The sequence below is a fragment of the Seriola aureovittata genome, chromosome 12, assembly GCF_021018895.1.
Source record: "Seriola aureovittata isolate HTS-2021-v1 ecotype China chromosome 12, ASM2101889v1, whole genome shotgun sequence".
NCBI classification, from domain to species: domain Eukaryota; kingdom Metazoa; phylum Chordata; class Actinopteri; order Carangiformes; family Carangidae; genus Seriola; species Seriola aureovittata.
In genome coordinates this window covers 23,411,965-23,429,345 of record NC_079375.1, presented here as the reverse complement: position 1 = coordinate 23,429,345, position 17,381 = coordinate 23,411,965, and the positions used below count along the sequence as shown (strand labels likewise).

Sequence of the window (17,381 nt, the reverse complement as noted above, 5' to 3'; positions counted from 1 at the left end):
AACTGCAGTGTGTGATGTCGTGATGGATGAGGGGTAACAGGTGCATGGCAGGGAAAATATATGGAGAAGCCTCTCTTTGTTCTAGACCTAGAGTTTCACCATTTTTAAAGTTTTATTCCATAATGGAACATAATCATTTGTTGTTTCCTCCTCATGGTTTAAATCCATGTAGTATGTACAAACTGACTAAATTTGTGTGAATTTGACTACCATCTGTCCAGGTTTGTGGAACCTCAGTAGAGAGTAAATTTTGGTGATCACTGCTGCGAGGAGAAAGCTTTTCACCCTCAGTAGGCACATTTTGTTTCCTCCTGTAAAATGAGACTGAATTGTGGTGCTGAGCAATGTTCCAGTGGGCCTTGTGAGGGTTGGTCAGAATTTGCTTTCACATTGTTGGACTCACTCTCATTCTCAGCTGTCTGAATCCCGTTGGAAATCTTCATCTATGCTGTGTCCCCTTCCTGGCTTTCATCTCCTTCTCACTGTATCGACATGGAGCCACAGCCGGACTCCTCTAAGGTACCACCAGTTGTTGACAGCTAAGCTCTTAAATGGAAAGAACAAATGGTGTCACCTTGATATGCTATTGTTGGTGGTGTGGTGGCGTCTGCTAATCAATTCTAAAGCATTTCTAAACATCACAGATCTGCACTGTTAAGCTGTTGACACAGTGAAACCTAGCACAAAGCTAATGAGGTTAAAGCGATGATCTTAAGGTGTCAGCAGGAAGATAAACAAAGACCTATGGCTTATTTAGTCTTGTTCATGTTAGAATGTGGATGGCAAAGAAAAACACTATCATCCTATAATCTCCTTACAGATATCTAAAACCTCGTAAGGGCACAGCATTGTGGGATCAAGGTCAGCATTGAGTACTCGACTAACATCAAGCAAACATCAAGGGGTGGATGTGAATCCACCCCTCACTTTGCTCCTGCTCGACGTTTGTATCGGTCTCTCTACTGTGCTGCCTCAGATGCATGAGGTAAGTCTGTCACTGATTCAGCTAGAAGATTGATTTAGTGTAACAGAGCTGATTAAAATCAATTTGTTGTAATTAGTTACAATGTAACAGTTTCAGCTTTTTATTTGTTTGAATTTTCTTGAATTTTGATTGAACTGATTCTGTTTCATTGTATTACACAGTTTGTAATAGTTGTGTGGTAGCTTTAGAAACACTTTGTTGAATATTGTTTTACTGAATGTTCTACAGCAAAATATTAACATGGTTATTTTTTACAATATTGATATATGTCACAAGATGTTCCTCTGTTATGCATCATGTGAGACTGCACTCTGTTTGTGGAACCAAAACTTCAGTAACTAATATTGTTTTATTTTAATGACACCTGCTCTGAATCATTAATTTGGATGATATACATTTGTAAAACTATAACATGAGAAGATTATATCATCACAATACAATTCAAAAGGAATTTGATAAATTTTAATATTTAATTATCACCCATTGAAATAAATGTATGTCAAATAAAATAATGTCAGTAAATTATACAGTATAATTTGTGTTTTACCCCTCCTCAATATTTTAACTTAAGTAAAATGTTTAATTTACTCTCATTACATTACTGAGCACAGAAGAGATAAAACCTATCACCTGTAGTCAGGTGCTAAATATCAAAGACTATCTGAAGTCAGGGAACATTTAAAATGCCATTGGAGGTCTATAGACAAAAGAGCCTAATCAACCCAATGTAGACATTTTATTCTTGATGCTATTTCCACATTACTGAATAGAGATTCCAGAACTGTTCTCATCTGATTTTCAAAGTTTTTAGCGCTTCAGGTTGTCACTCAGCCAAAAAGAAAGTACTTCTCTTATACTACATCAACAGAGCAGATCAGCACTGTTTCTTCTTGGAAGTTCTTCTTCCAGCTAGTGTCAGCTAGTGTCTTGGTGGCAAATCCCTTGTTATTTTGCTATTATACATCTGTTCATCAAATAAATTATAGTCTTATATTTTCAAGACTTTCAAGAACTGGGTGACATTATGTTTACAGTGTCAGTATTTTGACATGATGGAAATTACACTATATTTGAGAAAAGTGTTGAACAAGTTAATTTGTAGTAGAATCTGGTTAAATTATTAAACATCACTGGATGATTTTTTTAAAATTCAATTTTCAGGGGAAACAATAAAAGATTGTGGGATTTAAAAGAAACTTTTTAAGATATTTTTGTACAATATTTGTTGCTGCTACACTTTCAGGCCTGTTCGTGTTACACACACCAACTTGATATACCAGAACAGCTATTAAAATTCATGTGTGTCTCGACAGTGAAGAAAGGAAAAAAAAGAAAAATTTTGTCAGAGTGTTGAAAACATCTCTGCAACAATAGAAAGTCAGACACAGTTCAGAGTGTCGGCACCAGGTGGCAGGAGTGAACCACTTTACATCAGAACCTTTTCCCACTCGTCACCCTCCACATTGAACAATGCTGCACATGCTGTTGTTCATGTGGTAAGTTTTTGTTCTAATGCAGATGCACTGTGTGTGTATATCTGTGTGTGTGTGTGTGTGTGTGTGTGTTTTCACTTCCTTTTGAGCTTTCTATTGCTAACCCTGTCTTAATTTACTGAAGTACTGTACATTTACAAACTGGGTGATATTTTTCATTAGTGATAAAGTGAAAGCTGGAAATTTTAACATTCTGGGCTCTATTTTCTTGAAACAGGATGCAGACAGAATAAATAATCCGCCAACACAAATAAGCTTGATCAGACATTTCTTTGCAACTTTGGTGTCCATAGGCGCTGACACAAACCAGGCACAACAACATGAAGGAGAGGCTGAATTCATTATTAGTGTATAGAATACAGACTCAACAGATGGAGTCGGGGCGAGCTTCAGTAATGACCAATCTCATGAGCTTATCTCATTCCCTTTTAAAAGCAGCAGCGAGGGCAAGAGACTGAGGACTATGAACGAAACAATCTGAAGTTCCATAAAAATACACAATATCTCAAAAATATTTATACATCGCCCACAATATACTGTCAGTCGATGCTGTCATCGACAGGCAGCTGATGTGCGTTGGTGCAGCAGCAATTAAGTTTGAGGCAAATTAATTTAAACTCTGCTGTTCTTCTCCTCTGCATATTTGAAAACACTGATTTATGTCTTTAAAGTACAAGAAACATATTTGAGAGTATTTGGAAGACTTCCTTCCTTATTCATCCACTTGAAGATAATGAAATATCCCTTTCTTAAAACATACAAATACAAAGTGGCATTTGGAGGTTATTTAGAAAAAGGCACAAGGTCAGTTCACATCAAATCCCGGTGTCTCACCAAAAGATTTAAATAATTAATGAAGGTTTCCACTCCGTGTCAGTGGTGCATAATCTGTCAATAAAAGCTTTCCACTCCGATTAGGAAGACACAGAACAGTAGCACTGACGTTTCTGCACAACTCCCGGTCACAGGATCATGTGGATCCTAGACAACGTTGTTGGTAATCTTTTTAAGTCTTAAGATGTAATTTGATGTGTATGAATCTGCAGTAGATGAAAAAATTGTAGCAAATGGAAAGAGGCCATACTTAGATAATTAATAAATAATTTAGAGTTGTTTGATTTTGGAGAGGTCTCTGTGTGTGCCACGCAAATTTCCCTGCATCTGCGTTTGCAACAAGATGGTCTGAGCAGGTTTTGCTCCAAAATGAGAAAACAATATTGGACTGCACCACCCAATTAGCACAAAGACAGCCTAAGCTGCTCCTCTTCTTCCACTTTGGTGCAAACATGTACGTTTGGTGCCTGGAAATTTCCAAACAGGCACAGATGCAAAAAAAAAAATAGACCTGTGCCCAAGGGAAACTGCATACAAAGTGTTTGCTCTGGTGAACAGGAAAATAGAGCCCATTGAATTTGACCTATACATTATATGACAGGTCTGTCTTCTGCTGACTATCTTAAACTTAACATGGAGCATTGTTCCTGGTTGAAATGAATGAGGACTCTACACAACTTGGATGCACTTTGCTTTATTCTACAGTTACTTTGGAGACAAAGGGGACTACAGCACAGGAGATCCCAAAGCTCTTAGGTGGCCGTCTGTGAGTTTCACTCCTCATCTAGCCCTTTCTGTGATGATAGAGAGTAGACAGAGAGACGGATTAGAGACAAAAGACCAGCAAGACTCAACAAGTGTTACACAAGGTAGTACACCAAAACTGCATTTTGTAATGTTGAAGATGTTAGAAGTTAATGCTTTTTTAATGTCAGCATTTCCTCATTGAGGCATATTGGCTTCACAAATGTTCAAGAAAAGTCATGTTGAATTTGTACAATTGGAAAATTAATTCAGTACTGAATGTATTTTGAGAAAAGCTAAGATTATATGTATCATATATTGAAATTCATATAACATTTGAAGAGCCAAGCTTATCTTCAGTAAGTTTCAAGCCACAGTTTTTCCATGAAGCATTGTTTGGCATCTTTATTTGGTTTATTTGCCCTTACTTTGATTTGATTGGTTGGTAATGTTTATTGCTGTCTCTGCATTCACAAAGAATCTCTGTGATGAAGACATTATAGTAAAAATCCTGGGTTGAGTCTGGACAGGGACCTTTTCTACATAACATTTCGCTCTTCCCTCATTTTCGGACCCATCTTTACTGTCAACTCACTAACAAAGCTGTCATGGAGCCTTCCCTGTGACAAAAATTATATTATCACTAACCCCATTAAATTACACTTACAATTAACCAAATCCAGAAAAGCAAAATAAAAAAGATCTGTACAAAGACTGGTTTGATTTATTTCTACCATTAAAAGTTATGTTCTATCACTACAGATTTTGCATTACATATAAAACACAACTTGAAATGGATTGCATTGGAATTCATTATTGTGTAGGACAGTTCTGTGTATAAAGTGTGTTGAAATACAGAGGAGCTTCCTACCTTTGAGCCCACATCACGGCTCTTGGCGCGCAGCTTGTTGACCTGAGACTCAGCGATGTCGGCTCGCTCTTCAGCCTCGTCCAGCTCGTGCTGCAGCTTACGGAACTTGGTCAGATGAGTATTGGCCTGCTCCTCCTGCAGGATTCAACAAAAACGCAGAACACATTACAGTACTACAATCATCATCAACTGAAAGGGACAGCTACACAAATAATCACAGTCTCTTTGTTTACAAGTTAGGTCTAAAACAAGTCACTGTGGAAGTATTTTAGCGTCACAGCATGACAAAATATTAAACTATAAGATAAAGATGTGGTATGAACTGTAACTATGAAGCTTATAGACGTTGAACACACAAACACAAACAAGTTTTCCAGCCCACACTTACAGCTTCCTCAGCAGTTCTCTTGTAAGCTTTGACTTTCAGCTGCAGTTTGTCAACCAGATCCTGCAGACGCGCAATATTCTTGCGGTCTTCCTCAGTCTGTATAAATCAGGAGAATAGGAAAAGACTCGTAAGTTCAGTAAGGAGCACTGTCTTTGTTTTCCACCTTAATTTCTCCAAAAATAAATTATGGATAAGTAGGTATGGTATAGCAGAAGACTGGACAGACAATGGATATGCATGAGCAGGTAAGAAGACCACTATAAACAGTATACATTGTAAGGAAGAAAATACACAAGACTTATTGGCAAATGTATAGATTATGGAAAGAAACAAAAACTGACCTGGTATGTGAGCTCCTTGATGCGTCTTTCATATTTACGGATTCCCTTTATAGCTTCGCTGCTCTTCTTCTGCTCTAACTCCACTTCATTTTCAAGCTCCCTCACCTGAAAACATCAGAAAATCATATATTGGGAATTCACCTGTCCACAAGAAGCTCAAAGCTCCATTAATCAATATATTTTAACGTTGATTGAGATAACTGAAATGAGAAAGGTACAGTGTACAGTACCTGCCCATAATCAAACAGCAGACAGGCAAAGTTAGAAACTACTTGGTCGAGAAATTGACCAGCTAGCAAACTAAAGACTAAAGATGTATATTTTGCTCAGGATTAACAGACCAGGGAATGATGAACATATGTTTGTGCCCAGAAACTAGACTGTGATGGGATTATAATGTTGATCAACAATCTTTAGAGTTTTTACTCAGAATTGTGCAGAAAGTGATGGTAACTCAGATAACCACTTTCTACAACGTTAGTGAGCAGAAAAGCCTCTCAGAATTAACAGCACGTCGAACCTTGAGGTGGATGCTACAACAGCATAAGACCAGATCAGGTTCCACATCACATCATCAACCAAGACGCTCGCCAAAACTGGACACTAATGGTGAGGGGAATGTTTTTTTTGACACTCTTTGGGCCCCTTAATACCAATCAATCATGGTTTGAATGCCACAGCCTATCTGAGTATTGTTGCTGACCATGTTTGTCCCTTTATGGCCACAATTTACCATATAATGTTTACTTCTAGCAGATAATACACTAAATCATAAAATAAATTTGTATACTGGCGAATTTCTCTTACCCTGGCCTCGAGCTTCTGCACCTGCTTCTTGCCTCCCTTCATGGCGATCTGTTCAGCTTCATCCAGACGGTGCTGCAGGTCTTTAATGGTTTGCTCCATGTTCTTCTTCATGCGCTCCAGGTGAGCGCTGGTGTCCTGCTCTTTCTTCAGCTCCTCTGCCATCATGGCAGCATCAGTAATGGCCTTCTTGGCCTTTTCCTCTGCGTTTCTGCACTCCTGCACTGCTTCCTCCAATTCAGTTTGAAGCTGGGATGCATCAATCTCAAGTTTCTTCTTCTGGTTTATCAGGCTGGTGTTCTACATATATTTGAGATGTGAGAAAGGGTCCATAGTAACACTTAAGAAATAGTGATAATTTTGAGTTCTTTGTAATGTCCAAGATTGAATCATCTGAAATGATTGCAATGAATGATTAGGTCTCACCTGTGAGTGCAGTAGCTGCACCCTCTCACTAACATCCAGCAGCTCTTGCTCAGCAAGTTTGCGACTTCTTTCGGTTTGCTCCAGAGCAGCCCTCAGTTCCTCCAGCTCAGCCTGAAGCAGGTTGTTGCGCCTCTCAACGATGGCAATGTTCTCTTTAAGATCATCATTGGCCCGAACAGATTCATTGAGCTGAATTTGGCAATCCTGAATGAGATGACATCAATCACATTAATGTTTATAAACAGTTTGAATATGAAACATCTTAAGAAAGCGAGCCTTTCCTTTACTAGTTTACCTTCAGATGCGCATGAACAGATTTAAGTTGTTTCTGGGCCTCAGCTGCCTGCCTGTTGGCCTGGCTGAGCTGGATCTCCATCTCATTGAGGTCTCCCTCCATCTTCTTCTTCAGACGCAGGGCCTCATTCCTGCTGCGACACTCAGCTTCCAGAGAGCTTTGTAGGGTATCAATGGTCCTCTGCAGGTTCCTCTTGCACTGCTCCATCTCCTCATCTTTCTCAGCTAGTTTGCGTTCAATGTCAGCTTTAACTTGATTGAACTCTAACTGGGCTCTTAGAATCTTACCCTCTTCATGCTCCAGGGAGGCCTGGTGGGCAGGAGAGTACAGACTTTTAACATAACAGCAGTCAGTGTTACTGTAAAATCTACTCATAGAGGAAGACCAGTACCTCAGCTTCCTCAAGAGCAGACTGGATCTCATTCTTCTCCTGTTCCAGTTGCTTCCGTAATTTCTCAAGTTCATGGATGCTCTTACCTCCCTCACCAAGTTGCTCAGTGAGGTCAGATATCTCCTCTGTAGGATGTAAAATAGTGTGATTACGATGGCTTTGCAATTAACTCTGTAAAGTATGTCTACAGAAACCTGACCAGAAACCCTGGTAGTAAATCTTACCCTGTAAGTTCTTGTTTTCTCTCTTCATGGTCTCCAGGTGATCCAGAGACTCCTCGTAAGAGTTCTTCAGCTTGAAGAGTTCAGTGCTCAGAGCCCTGGCCTCCTTCTGAGAGCTCTCCAGCTCACACTGAGACTCTTCATACTTCTGCTTCCACTCAGACAGGACCTGCAGTGAATAGAAAGACCAACAGTAAGTGGATATGTGCTGCATGAATGGAGACAGGACTACAGGTTTGGGAGTGCACTGTGTATGAAACAATTAAAGTGGAAAGATATAAAGTTTAATAAACACATTTCACTGGGAAATATCAAAAGGTCAAATAAAAGATTCATCCAATCTATAGGTGTGAGAGACTACGCTACCAATTCATATGTTTGGTGCACAGGAATTATCAGCAGTACTTCACCTTGTCAAAGTTTCGTTGCTTCTTGTCCAGAGCAGCAGCAGCAGCATTAGACCTCTCCACATCCACCATGAGATCTTCAATCTCATTCTGCAGTCTGTGTTTGGTCTTCTCCAGAGAGGAGCATTTAGCATTCACTGCTTCAACAGCCTCCTCAGCGTCCTGCAGACGCTGAGCCAGCTTTTTCCTAAAGAAATCAATCATTCAAATTATTTAATGTTCCTGCAGTTGTGCCTGTTGGATAACACAATTGTATAAAAAATCAACCACTTTGGCTGTTTAGTCATCTAACAGACAAACTTTTTGTTCGTCTTATATTTTAGTAGGAACATAACACAAACAAAAAGCTGACCCGATAGATGAAGTAAAATGTCTTTTTAGGAATTACAGATTAAATAATGAATTTGCATCATAAACTGTCTTACTTGGCCTCTTCCAGTTCCTCAGTCCTCTGGATGGCATCGGTTTCATACTTAGTTCTCCACTGAGCCACCTCAGAGTTGGCCTTTGACATGCTGCGCTGCAGTTCAGCCTTGGCCTCCTGCTCCTCCTCATACTGCTCCCTGAGCAGGTCACAGTCATGACGAGAAGACTGCACTGCATGGGCCAGAGCACTCTTTGCCTGTTGAAACAAAATCATATGAATGAGTAACACCCAAGCAGCAACCTTGGGGCCTGAAAAATGAAGCCATCAAGGGCCAAGAACTGCAGTTCCTCTAATGACCACTTGAATTAAATGAACGCAATGCAACCTGATTTTACCTTGGTCTCCTCTTCCAGTTGTCTCTTTAAGTCTTCAATCTGTTGAGTGTAAGACATTTTTCCTCTTGTGAGTTGAGACACCAGGGAATCCTTCTCCTCCAGTTGCCGTAAGAGCTCACCTAGTAATTTGGAAAATGCAGAGTGTCATTGTCTGTGTCCTTTTTTTTTTTACCTATATTAAACATTTTGTTTTTTCTGTTTGTTTTTTTTTTACAGAAAACCTCAAAGATTTTTTTTTTTTTTTTTAAGTTTGAAAACATTTTGTAAACAAAAATTGTCAGCTATCAAATACTTGGGTATCAGTTTGTAACAATTGCAAAAATAGTACCATTTTCAGTTTGAAGCTTTGCTTTTTGCATATTGAAGTCATTGATGCAGCGTTGAGCCTCTTCAAACTTGGTCTTGTATTCATTCATCTGATCTTCCGTAGTCCTACATGTCTTCTCTAGATTTGTCTGAAATAAATCACATCAAAACAAGAATTTTAAATACACCCCACCCCTTGCACACTAAATACCTACTTATGTTTGCTATGTCAACATTAACACTAAATTATTCAGTCAGTTGAGCTAACCTTTGTCTTCACAATATGTTCCATATTGGAGACCACATCATCCAGCTCTAGTTTGAGCTCACTCTTCTCCTTCTCCAGTTTCTGCTTGACTCTCTGCAGGTTGTCAATCTGCTCTCCCAGGTCAGCAACACTGTCAGCTTGTTTCTTCCTGAGCGTGGCAGCGGTGGCTTCATGCTGCAGAGTGGCCTCTTCAAGGTCTCTGCGGAGTTTCTGGAACTCAGCCTCCCTCTTCTTGTTCATCTCAATCTGGGCAGATGTTGCTCCACCAGCCTCCTCCAGCCTCTCACTGATCTCCTCCAGCTCTCTGGCCAAGTCTGCTCTCTGCTTCTCCACTTTGGCTCGAGCAGCTCGCTCTGCCTCAAGCTCTTCTTCCAGCTCTTCAATGCGGGCCTGTTGAGCCATAATTATTTAGTCACTCTTACTATTGAGCTTTTACCAATTTTTAACCAGTACATGTGAGTCATTCATTACCTGCAGCTCTTTCAGTTTCTTTTGGAGCTGAATGGCAATGGCCTGCTCATCCTCTATTTTACTATTCAGCTGACTGACTTCAAAGTCTTTCCTGTGGTAAAATAGGGAAATAGTAAAAGCTAGAGCAACTGTATAGCAGTATCAGCATTATTGTATCCTTTTTCATATCTGTATTGTAAGAAATACATGCCTACATAAAGAATAATTACTTTTTCAGATGCTCCTCAAGTTGTTGCTTGTCATTCTCCAGGTCCATGAGGCTCTCCTGGGTCAGTTTCAGATCACCCTCCAGCTTCCTCTTTGCTCTTTCAAGATCCATTCTTACTTTCTTCTCTTGTTCCAAAGAACCTTCAAGCTGGATTATATCATTAGAAAAGGTCACAATTTTCATCAACATGTTTTGGACAGAGAATTACCTTTCTAAACATATTTAAAATGATGGAGACAACAAGCTTTTAAATACATACATCATCTACTTGCTGCTCCAGCTTAGACTTGGCCTTGGTCAGAGAGTTGACTTTGTCTTCTTCACTCTGCAGGTCATCCAGTGTTTGCTGATGAGCTTCCTGTAAGGCTTTCTTTTCCTTGGTCAACTTGGCAATGATTTCATCCAGAGCTGCCATCTCCTCGACCAGGTTCTTCACCTGCAAATTGATAAATACTGTAGTTATTGTAAACAAGATAAAAACATGTCACTTGTTCATGCACTAGCATGCTGGGGAGTTGTCATACCTTGTTCTCAGTGGCATGTTTCTCTTTCTCCACTTTGGCCAGAGTTAACTCTAAGTCGTCAATGTCCTTCTTTAACTCAGAGCACTCATCCTCCAACTTCCGCTTCTTTGCTGTGAGTTCAGCGTTCATCTCCTCCTCATCCTCGAGTCTCTCAGATAGCTCTTTGGCTTTTGCCTCCATCTGAATTTTGTGTTTGATCAGCCCCTCACATCTTTCTTCGGCATCTGCAAGATTGTCTTGCTCCTGAAATCAAATCGTTATTAAATAGATAACATTCTAACACATGATAAGTTGCATGTATGCATTATTTTATGTATGGTTTAATGAATATTTTGACATCTAATCATTAGAAAACCCTTCATTATACTTACAGCCTGGACTTGGAGCTGCAGGTCATTCTTCTCTTGGAGAAGTGATACCATTTTCTCCTCTAGTTCCTTCCTACGAGCTTCAGACTTTGCATAAGCTTCTTTCAGCTTCAGGAATTCTTCCTTCATGTTGGCCATCTCCTTTTCTGCCTCAGCAGATCTCAGCAGTGGTTTAATCTTAAAGAACAGCTTCATCCAGGGCCAATTCTTGACCCCCATGAAGGCACGGATGTTCCACTGGATCACCAATAGTGCATCTCTGGCCAAGATCAACCAAAGTTATTACTATGACTTCATACAAAAAAAGATCATTATGAATAATCATAATCATTTACTTGGTTTTATTTATTTTAAATGGATGATTCCTCTGACCTCCTTTCAACAATCTTCTGGAATTCCACTCTTGCCAGGAGACCTCTTGATCTCGCTTGGATTCCAGTGATAATGAGTGACAAACGGTCATCCCTCATTTCCTCCAGTTGCCCAAGAAGACCAGCCTTGAAGAACACCTTTAGGAGCATGTCACAGCAGGTAAATGTTCACCAGGTGTTACACTTAATGGTTCCCACTTTAGTAAATTTTTCTGCCATAGGCTTGTTTGGTCCTGTAAGACCAGTAGCTTAAGATGGCAAATATTAACTAATTCTCACAAACTTAAGATATATTGCTGTGAAAAAAATTCAGTCAGTGTAGTAACTTGATGACTCCTCTCTACTTACTCTTCTACTACTTTTCACATTTACCATTTTCCTGCAGTTGTCACTTGTCACAATGCTTACTGTTCAACAAAAGTTATATAATCTTGCTTCAAAGGACCAATGTGTAGGATCTACTGGCATCTGGTGAGGTGGCAGATTGCAACCAACTCAATACCCCTTCCCTCACTCTTCCCCCTTCCAAGCTTGTATGAGAACCTTTGGTGGTCCTCAGGTAACGAAAAAGCCAGTATTGGGTTTGTCCATGCTGGGCTACTGTAGAAACATTACAGGATGGTGGATTCTAAGTGAACGTAAACACAGCATCTCTTAATTTCATCTGATTATACACTAATGAAAACGTCATTATGAATATTATACCCCCTAAATCCTACACTCTGGTCCTATAACTGTTCACTAGTGTTTACTGTTTATGTTTCTGGACATATTAGACAATTTAACATATATGTGCTTTGGTTTTTCCCTTTTATTGATTACCTTAGTGTGTCCAAACTTGTATTGATTGTGATCAATATCCAGAGACCCAAGAAGTTTCTCAGCTCCCTTCCTGCTGTCAATGAACTGACCGTCGGGGATGGCAGCAGGATTCAGGATGCGATATCTAGAAAATCAAGAAAGACTTATATTTCTATTTTCTTTGGGAATTATATAGTAACAGAAAAATGGCGTGAGATAATACCTCTGTTTGAAATCTCCGTAGAGGATCCTGTTGGGGAAGCCCTTTCTGCAGATCCTGATGCCTTCCAGCACACCGTTACAGCGCAGCTGGTGCATCACCAGTGGATTCTCCATGGCCCCAGGAGTCTTGGTCTCGTTGGGGATGATGCAGCGTACAAAGTGAGGGTGAGTAGACCTCAAGTTGGTCATCAGCTTGTTCAGGTTCTCCTGTTGAGGTAATCAAAAGTTTTTTTTTTTTAAAGTGTAGGTTATTGTGAAGTATACCTTTAACTTATAAGTGCAAAATGATGTTTCTGTCATTATTTTCCATATGAAGTAGTCATTGTTTGTCTTTACGAACCCTGTGCAAGGCAGAAACAGTTTGGAAGGATGAGCCCTTCTTCTTGCTTCCTCCTTTGCTGCCTTTTCCACTTTCAGCTAATAAAACATTAGCATTAACAGTCTCATTAGGTTGCAATAATAGACACAGGCTGCAGTTAGTCTTGCAGTTCTCACAATTAAACATTTTATAAAATATTGACATTTCCAGTGGAGGTTAATATAGTACATTTACTTTATTCTTACATGATTCTGCTCCAGAATAATTTGCGAAGAGGATACTCAACATCTTGAGAGAAGACTTCTGGTAGAGTCCTACAACCGTCTCATTCAGTGGATCCTTGTTCTTCACCAGCCAGTTGTTGATATTGTAATCAACAGTTCCAGCGTAGTGCATCAGGGCAAAATGGGCCTCTGGTTTTCCTTTGACAATTCTTGGCTTCTGGAAGTTGTTGGATTTCCCCAGATGATTGTCATAGAGCTTAGCTTTAAAGGTGGAGTCAGAGGCTTTGGGAAACATGCACTCCTCTTCAAGGATAGACATGATACCCATGGGCTGAGGAGATGAAAAGATAAAGTAAAATGAGTTATATAATGTCAGTAATCTTGATTTATTCATGTCTGAACATTTAGCCTGTCCCTCACCTTTTCAATCAGGTCAATACAGGCCTGCAAATCCATACCAAAATCTATGAAGGTCCATTCAATGCCCTCTTTCTTGTACTCTTCCTGCTCCAGCACAAACATGTGGTGGTTGAAAAACTGTTGCAGTTTTTCATTGGTGAAGTTGATGCACAGTTGCTCAAAGGTGTTGAACTGGAAAGCAAAAAAATACCAATTTATTTATTATCTAATGATTCATATTATGTTGAAAGAGGTCTGGTCTGGATGTCACTTACATCAAAGATCTCAAATCCAGCAATGTCCAGCACACCAATAAAGTATTGGCGAGGCTGCTTGGTGTCCAGGGATTGGTTGATTCTCACCACCATCCACAGGAACATCTTCTCATACACTGACTTTGACAGTGCACCAATAGCATAGTAAACCTGAGAAAAAGAAATCCAAACTTTAAAAGATACAGTAAATAGCGAGAGTTGTACACTGGATGTTGCTTTCTTCATCATCATCATCATCATCATCATCATCATCATCATCATCATCATCATCATCATCATCATCATAATTCAGTGGACATTCAGCTCTTCATTCTTACCTGCTGGACATTTTGTCCCTTGGTGACCCACTCATTGCCTACTTTGACTCTTGGGTGACAGAGACCTTTGATGAGGTCAGCAGAGTTCAGGCCCATTAGATATGCGACTTTGTCAGCATCTGAGAACAAGAGTTAACCATTAAATCCTCCATGATTTACATCTCGTCTATCATCTCTCAAGGCTTCAGAGATCTTCACTAACCTTCAGTGCCATCAGCCTCTGCCTGCTCCTCTCGCTGCTTCTGCTTGAACTTCATGTTACCATAATGCATGATGGCACCAGTCAGCTTGTAAATGCCATTCTTCTCTTCTTGCGTAAAGCCAAGCACATCAAAGGCATCCTGAATGAAAAGAGGGGGGATTATATTTGATACGTCACTGACTCTTTGCATTGTATCAGGCTAGTGACAGGAGGATAAGACAGCATATGCTCTCTGAGCCACCAGGATCACAGCCACATGAAATCATAGTTGGCATCTGACATCAGACATCTAATCCAGTCTATTCAGATATTTTTTTACTCTCATGCAGTGATCTCAATGACATTAAGTTTCATGATCCCATGCCAACAGCTATTGTTGTCACTGAGATTAATACTATTCATATTGAGGGTAGTAGTATTATTTTCAGTTTCTTTTTTCTCTATTTTCTCTTACACACATTAACTTGGATTCATTCATTTTTTTCTCATCTTCCTCTCTCCTGCTTTTTTAAATTATTCTTTCTTTACAGTAAGATAACATGGTTGATCTCTTCATTTAATATATCTTTTTTAATCTTATTTAAAAAGAACAATAGATTTTATCTTTTCTTCAACAGCTGTCAGCCGTAAAGCATGATTTTTAAGTAAACACCATGAGGTCACTATAAGATAATTCCATGAAAAGTCTTTGTGGTGCATCCCCACTCACATCAGTGGCCATCAGCTCTTCAGCATCATTGATGGAGGCCACGGTTGTCTCTCCTTGGGAGATGAAGGCGTAGTCATAGGGGTTGTTGGTGATGAGCAGCATCTCTGAAAAGGCAAAACAGATTTCTGTTCAGCCTTTTCATGCTGGAGATACTTTATAATAACATTTGAACTACCAGCATTTACTGGTCCAAAGATCAGTTCTTTTCATTTACCAAGAAGTTCAGGTTTCTTCTGAGACAGGATCTGGTAGAAGATGTGGTAGTCTCTCTCAGCCTTAAGCTGAAAGGTGACGCGGGACTTTTCCAGCAGATCTGTTGAAGATAATTTCATTATGTAGGTGAATGGCCAGTGGATTGTTGTCATTATGGGAGTAGTAGAAGTAGAGAAAAGAGACTACTCACATGTCTCAATATCAGCTGAGGCCAGTTTTCCACTGGCTGCAAAGTGAATTCGGATGAATTTGCCCTAAAATTTATGACAAAAAAAGTTAATATAGAAGAGGCACAAAGGGCTGTTTCATTACAGACAGAAACTTACAAATCTGGAAGAGTTGTCATTCCTGATGGTCTTGGCATTACCAAAGGCCTCTAGAGCAGGGTTAGCCTGGATGATCTGATCTTCAAGAGTACCCTAAAAGAATACAGGAGTGTAACATTTTGTCAAAGAGATAAACACTAAAGAAAACAGTGCAATGCACCAGTAAATGTTCTATTTTGTACAAATTCGGCACAGTAACCTTTTTATCAGAGCTCCCGTCTTTCTTCCCTCCAGCTGCGATGCTGGCAAAGTACTGGATGACTCTCTTGGTGTTGACAGTTTTCCCAGCACCAGATTCTCCACTGAAGACACAAATTATTTTGATAAATTAACTAATAGGCAGGGAACATCAAATGCAACTAATCAAGCTGATTAAGTCTTGTAGTTAAGTTTTGATGAATCAACAGGATGCAGATACATAACAGTCTGTAAGTACTGATACACCTTTTCGTCTTTAGCGTGTGTTTTTCAGAGCTGCTCCAACTTAACGAGACACGCCAGATAGGTTGTTACAAAATAAAGCTGTCTCCCAGCGTTAGCTCCAACTGTTATTATCCATAATTATTAGCCATGTTAATATTCAATCACAGTCAGGTCTTCTATTCTAATATGGAATAATAGACCACTTAAAATATAACATATATTAAAGGGAATAACTGGAACTAATCAGCACAAAATCACAATACAAATAATAATAAAATTTAACAAAGTCATGAAAAGAAAACTTACGTAATGAGAATTGACTGATTTTCTCTGTCTGAAAAAAAGAGAAGACAGAATCAGTCAAGGATCCTGGGATTCCTTAGCGTTTTCCATTTTTATGTGAAAGCAAAAAAACTGAAGGTACTTTACCAGTGAGCATGTACTGGTAGGCATTGTCAGAGATAGAGAAGATATGAGGAGGAGCTTCAGTCCTCTTCTTTCCTCTGTAGGCAACAACCACTTCTTTGTTGTAGACTGGCAGCCACTTGTAGGGGTTGACAGTCACACAGAACAGCCCAGAGTAGGTCTATGAGAATGAGAGAGCGAGAAAGGATTTAGGATAAAATTATATTAGGCACTGATATATGGATGTAGTTGTAGTATAAGTGAGGGGCACAATCTGTGGCTTATAATTTTTTTTTAAAGCTTTCAGCTCACATAGATCATCCATGCTGCGTAACGCTCTTTGAGGTTGAACAGCACAGCGGGCTCATGGAGGAAGGTGAACATCGCCATGTCTTCAATTTTATCAAACTTTGGCGGGTTCTGAGGGTGGACATCGCACTCCTTCACCGTGACAGTCTGAAAATGGAGATAATCAGTGTTAAAACAGTTATTGATCCTAAGGAAAACAAGTGCTGTGTAGGAGAGAGCACAGGATCTTTGTTCAGCAGTGTGTGTCTTCTATTATTTCTCTGCTATATGACTAAAAGACAAAATGGGCCTGAATCATCTCTTGGGAACCAGTTGCATCCAGGGAAGCTGTGCCTTCTGGCTCACTGACCTTCCCTCTCTCAGTCTGAGCAGTGACTTTATCCCCCTCACGGCTGGTGATGGAAGCCTTCACATACTCCTCATCAGTATCAGGAACGAAGCACTCCTTCTTCATGTCGAAGAGACGAGTCTGGGCCTCCAAACGCTCCTTGTCTGACTTCCTTAGGTACGGGGCTGCTGCCCCAAACTCTTTCATGGCAGCGTCACCCATTTTTCACCTTGTCTATGAAAAAAAATAATGTCAGTTGCAAATTAATCATATTGTGTGTGTAAGTGACGGCAGCTGTAGACAAAAAATATTTATTTCCTTTTGTCATATAATTTACTGCATTTAAATCAACACATTTTCATTTTTCAGAGTCTCTTACCTTACAAATCCTGACTGAGAGGAAAGATGTTTAATGGTCCTGAGGAAAGAAG

General features: G+C 39.7%; 1 protein-coding gene and 1 long non-coding RNA gene across 4 annotated transcripts in view; one reads left to right on the top strand and one right to left on the bottom strand.

The window, feature by feature from the left end:
- Positions 1-4,770, top strand: part of LOC130179079 (uncharacterized) — a 40,168-nt gene extending 35,398 nt beyond the window's left edge. For all 3 annotated transcript variants that reach the window (XR_008829227.1, XR_008829228.1, XR_008829226.1), the window contains 3 exons: positions 416-519; positions 821-985; positions 4,018-4,770. This is a non-coding gene — a long non-coding RNA (uncharacterized LOC130179079). The remainder of the gene's footprint in view (positions 1-415; positions 520-820; positions 986-4,017) is intronic.
- LOC130179075 (myosin-7-like) lies at positions 2,530-17,172 on the bottom strand. Its single transcript, XM_056391811.1, has 37 exons — positions 16,972-17,172; positions 16,626-16,769; positions 16,338-16,494; positions 16,215-16,242; positions 15,685-15,787; positions 15,486-15,578; positions 15,350-15,413; positions 15,161-15,259; positions 14,947-15,050; positions 14,238-14,376; positions 14,036-14,154; positions 13,719-13,868; positions 13,465-13,635; positions 13,066-13,375; positions 12,842-12,918; positions 12,503-12,708; positions 12,301-12,424; positions 11,480-11,616; positions 11,111-11,366; positions 10,740-10,982; positions 10,475-10,651; positions 10,217-10,362; positions 10,008-10,098; positions 9,537-9,926; positions 9,291-9,417; positions 8,963-9,081; positions 8,626-8,822; positions 8,204-8,387; positions 7,797-7,962; positions 7,573-7,697; positions 7,182-7,490; positions 6,887-7,090; positions 6,464-6,760; positions 5,657-5,761; positions 5,316-5,411; positions 4,928-5,062; positions 2,530-4,106 (listed from the first exon to the last, which is right to left on the bottom strand). The coding sequence occupies exons 1-37, from the start codon at positions 17,170-17,172 to the stop codon at positions 4,086-4,088; spliced, it is 5,814 nt and encodes a 1,937-aa protein (XP_056247786.1). The 3' UTR covers positions 2,530-4,085.
- Positions 17,173-17,381: the final 209 nt, after the last annotated feature.

Coding starts and splice junctions, on each gene's coding strand:
- LOC130179075 (XM_056391811.1), bottom strand. CDS start 17,172: ATGGGTGACGCTGCCATGAAAGAGTTTGGGGCAGCAGCCCCGTACCTA. Junction 12,709..12,841: donor CTGTTTCTGCCTTGCACAGG/GTTCGTAAAGAC, acceptor TTACCTCAACAG/GAGAACCTGAACAAGCTGAT. Junction 10,099..10,216: donor CTTGAGGAGCATCTGAAAAA/GTAATTATTCTT, acceptor ATTTTACCACAG/GAAAGACTTTGAAGTCAGTC.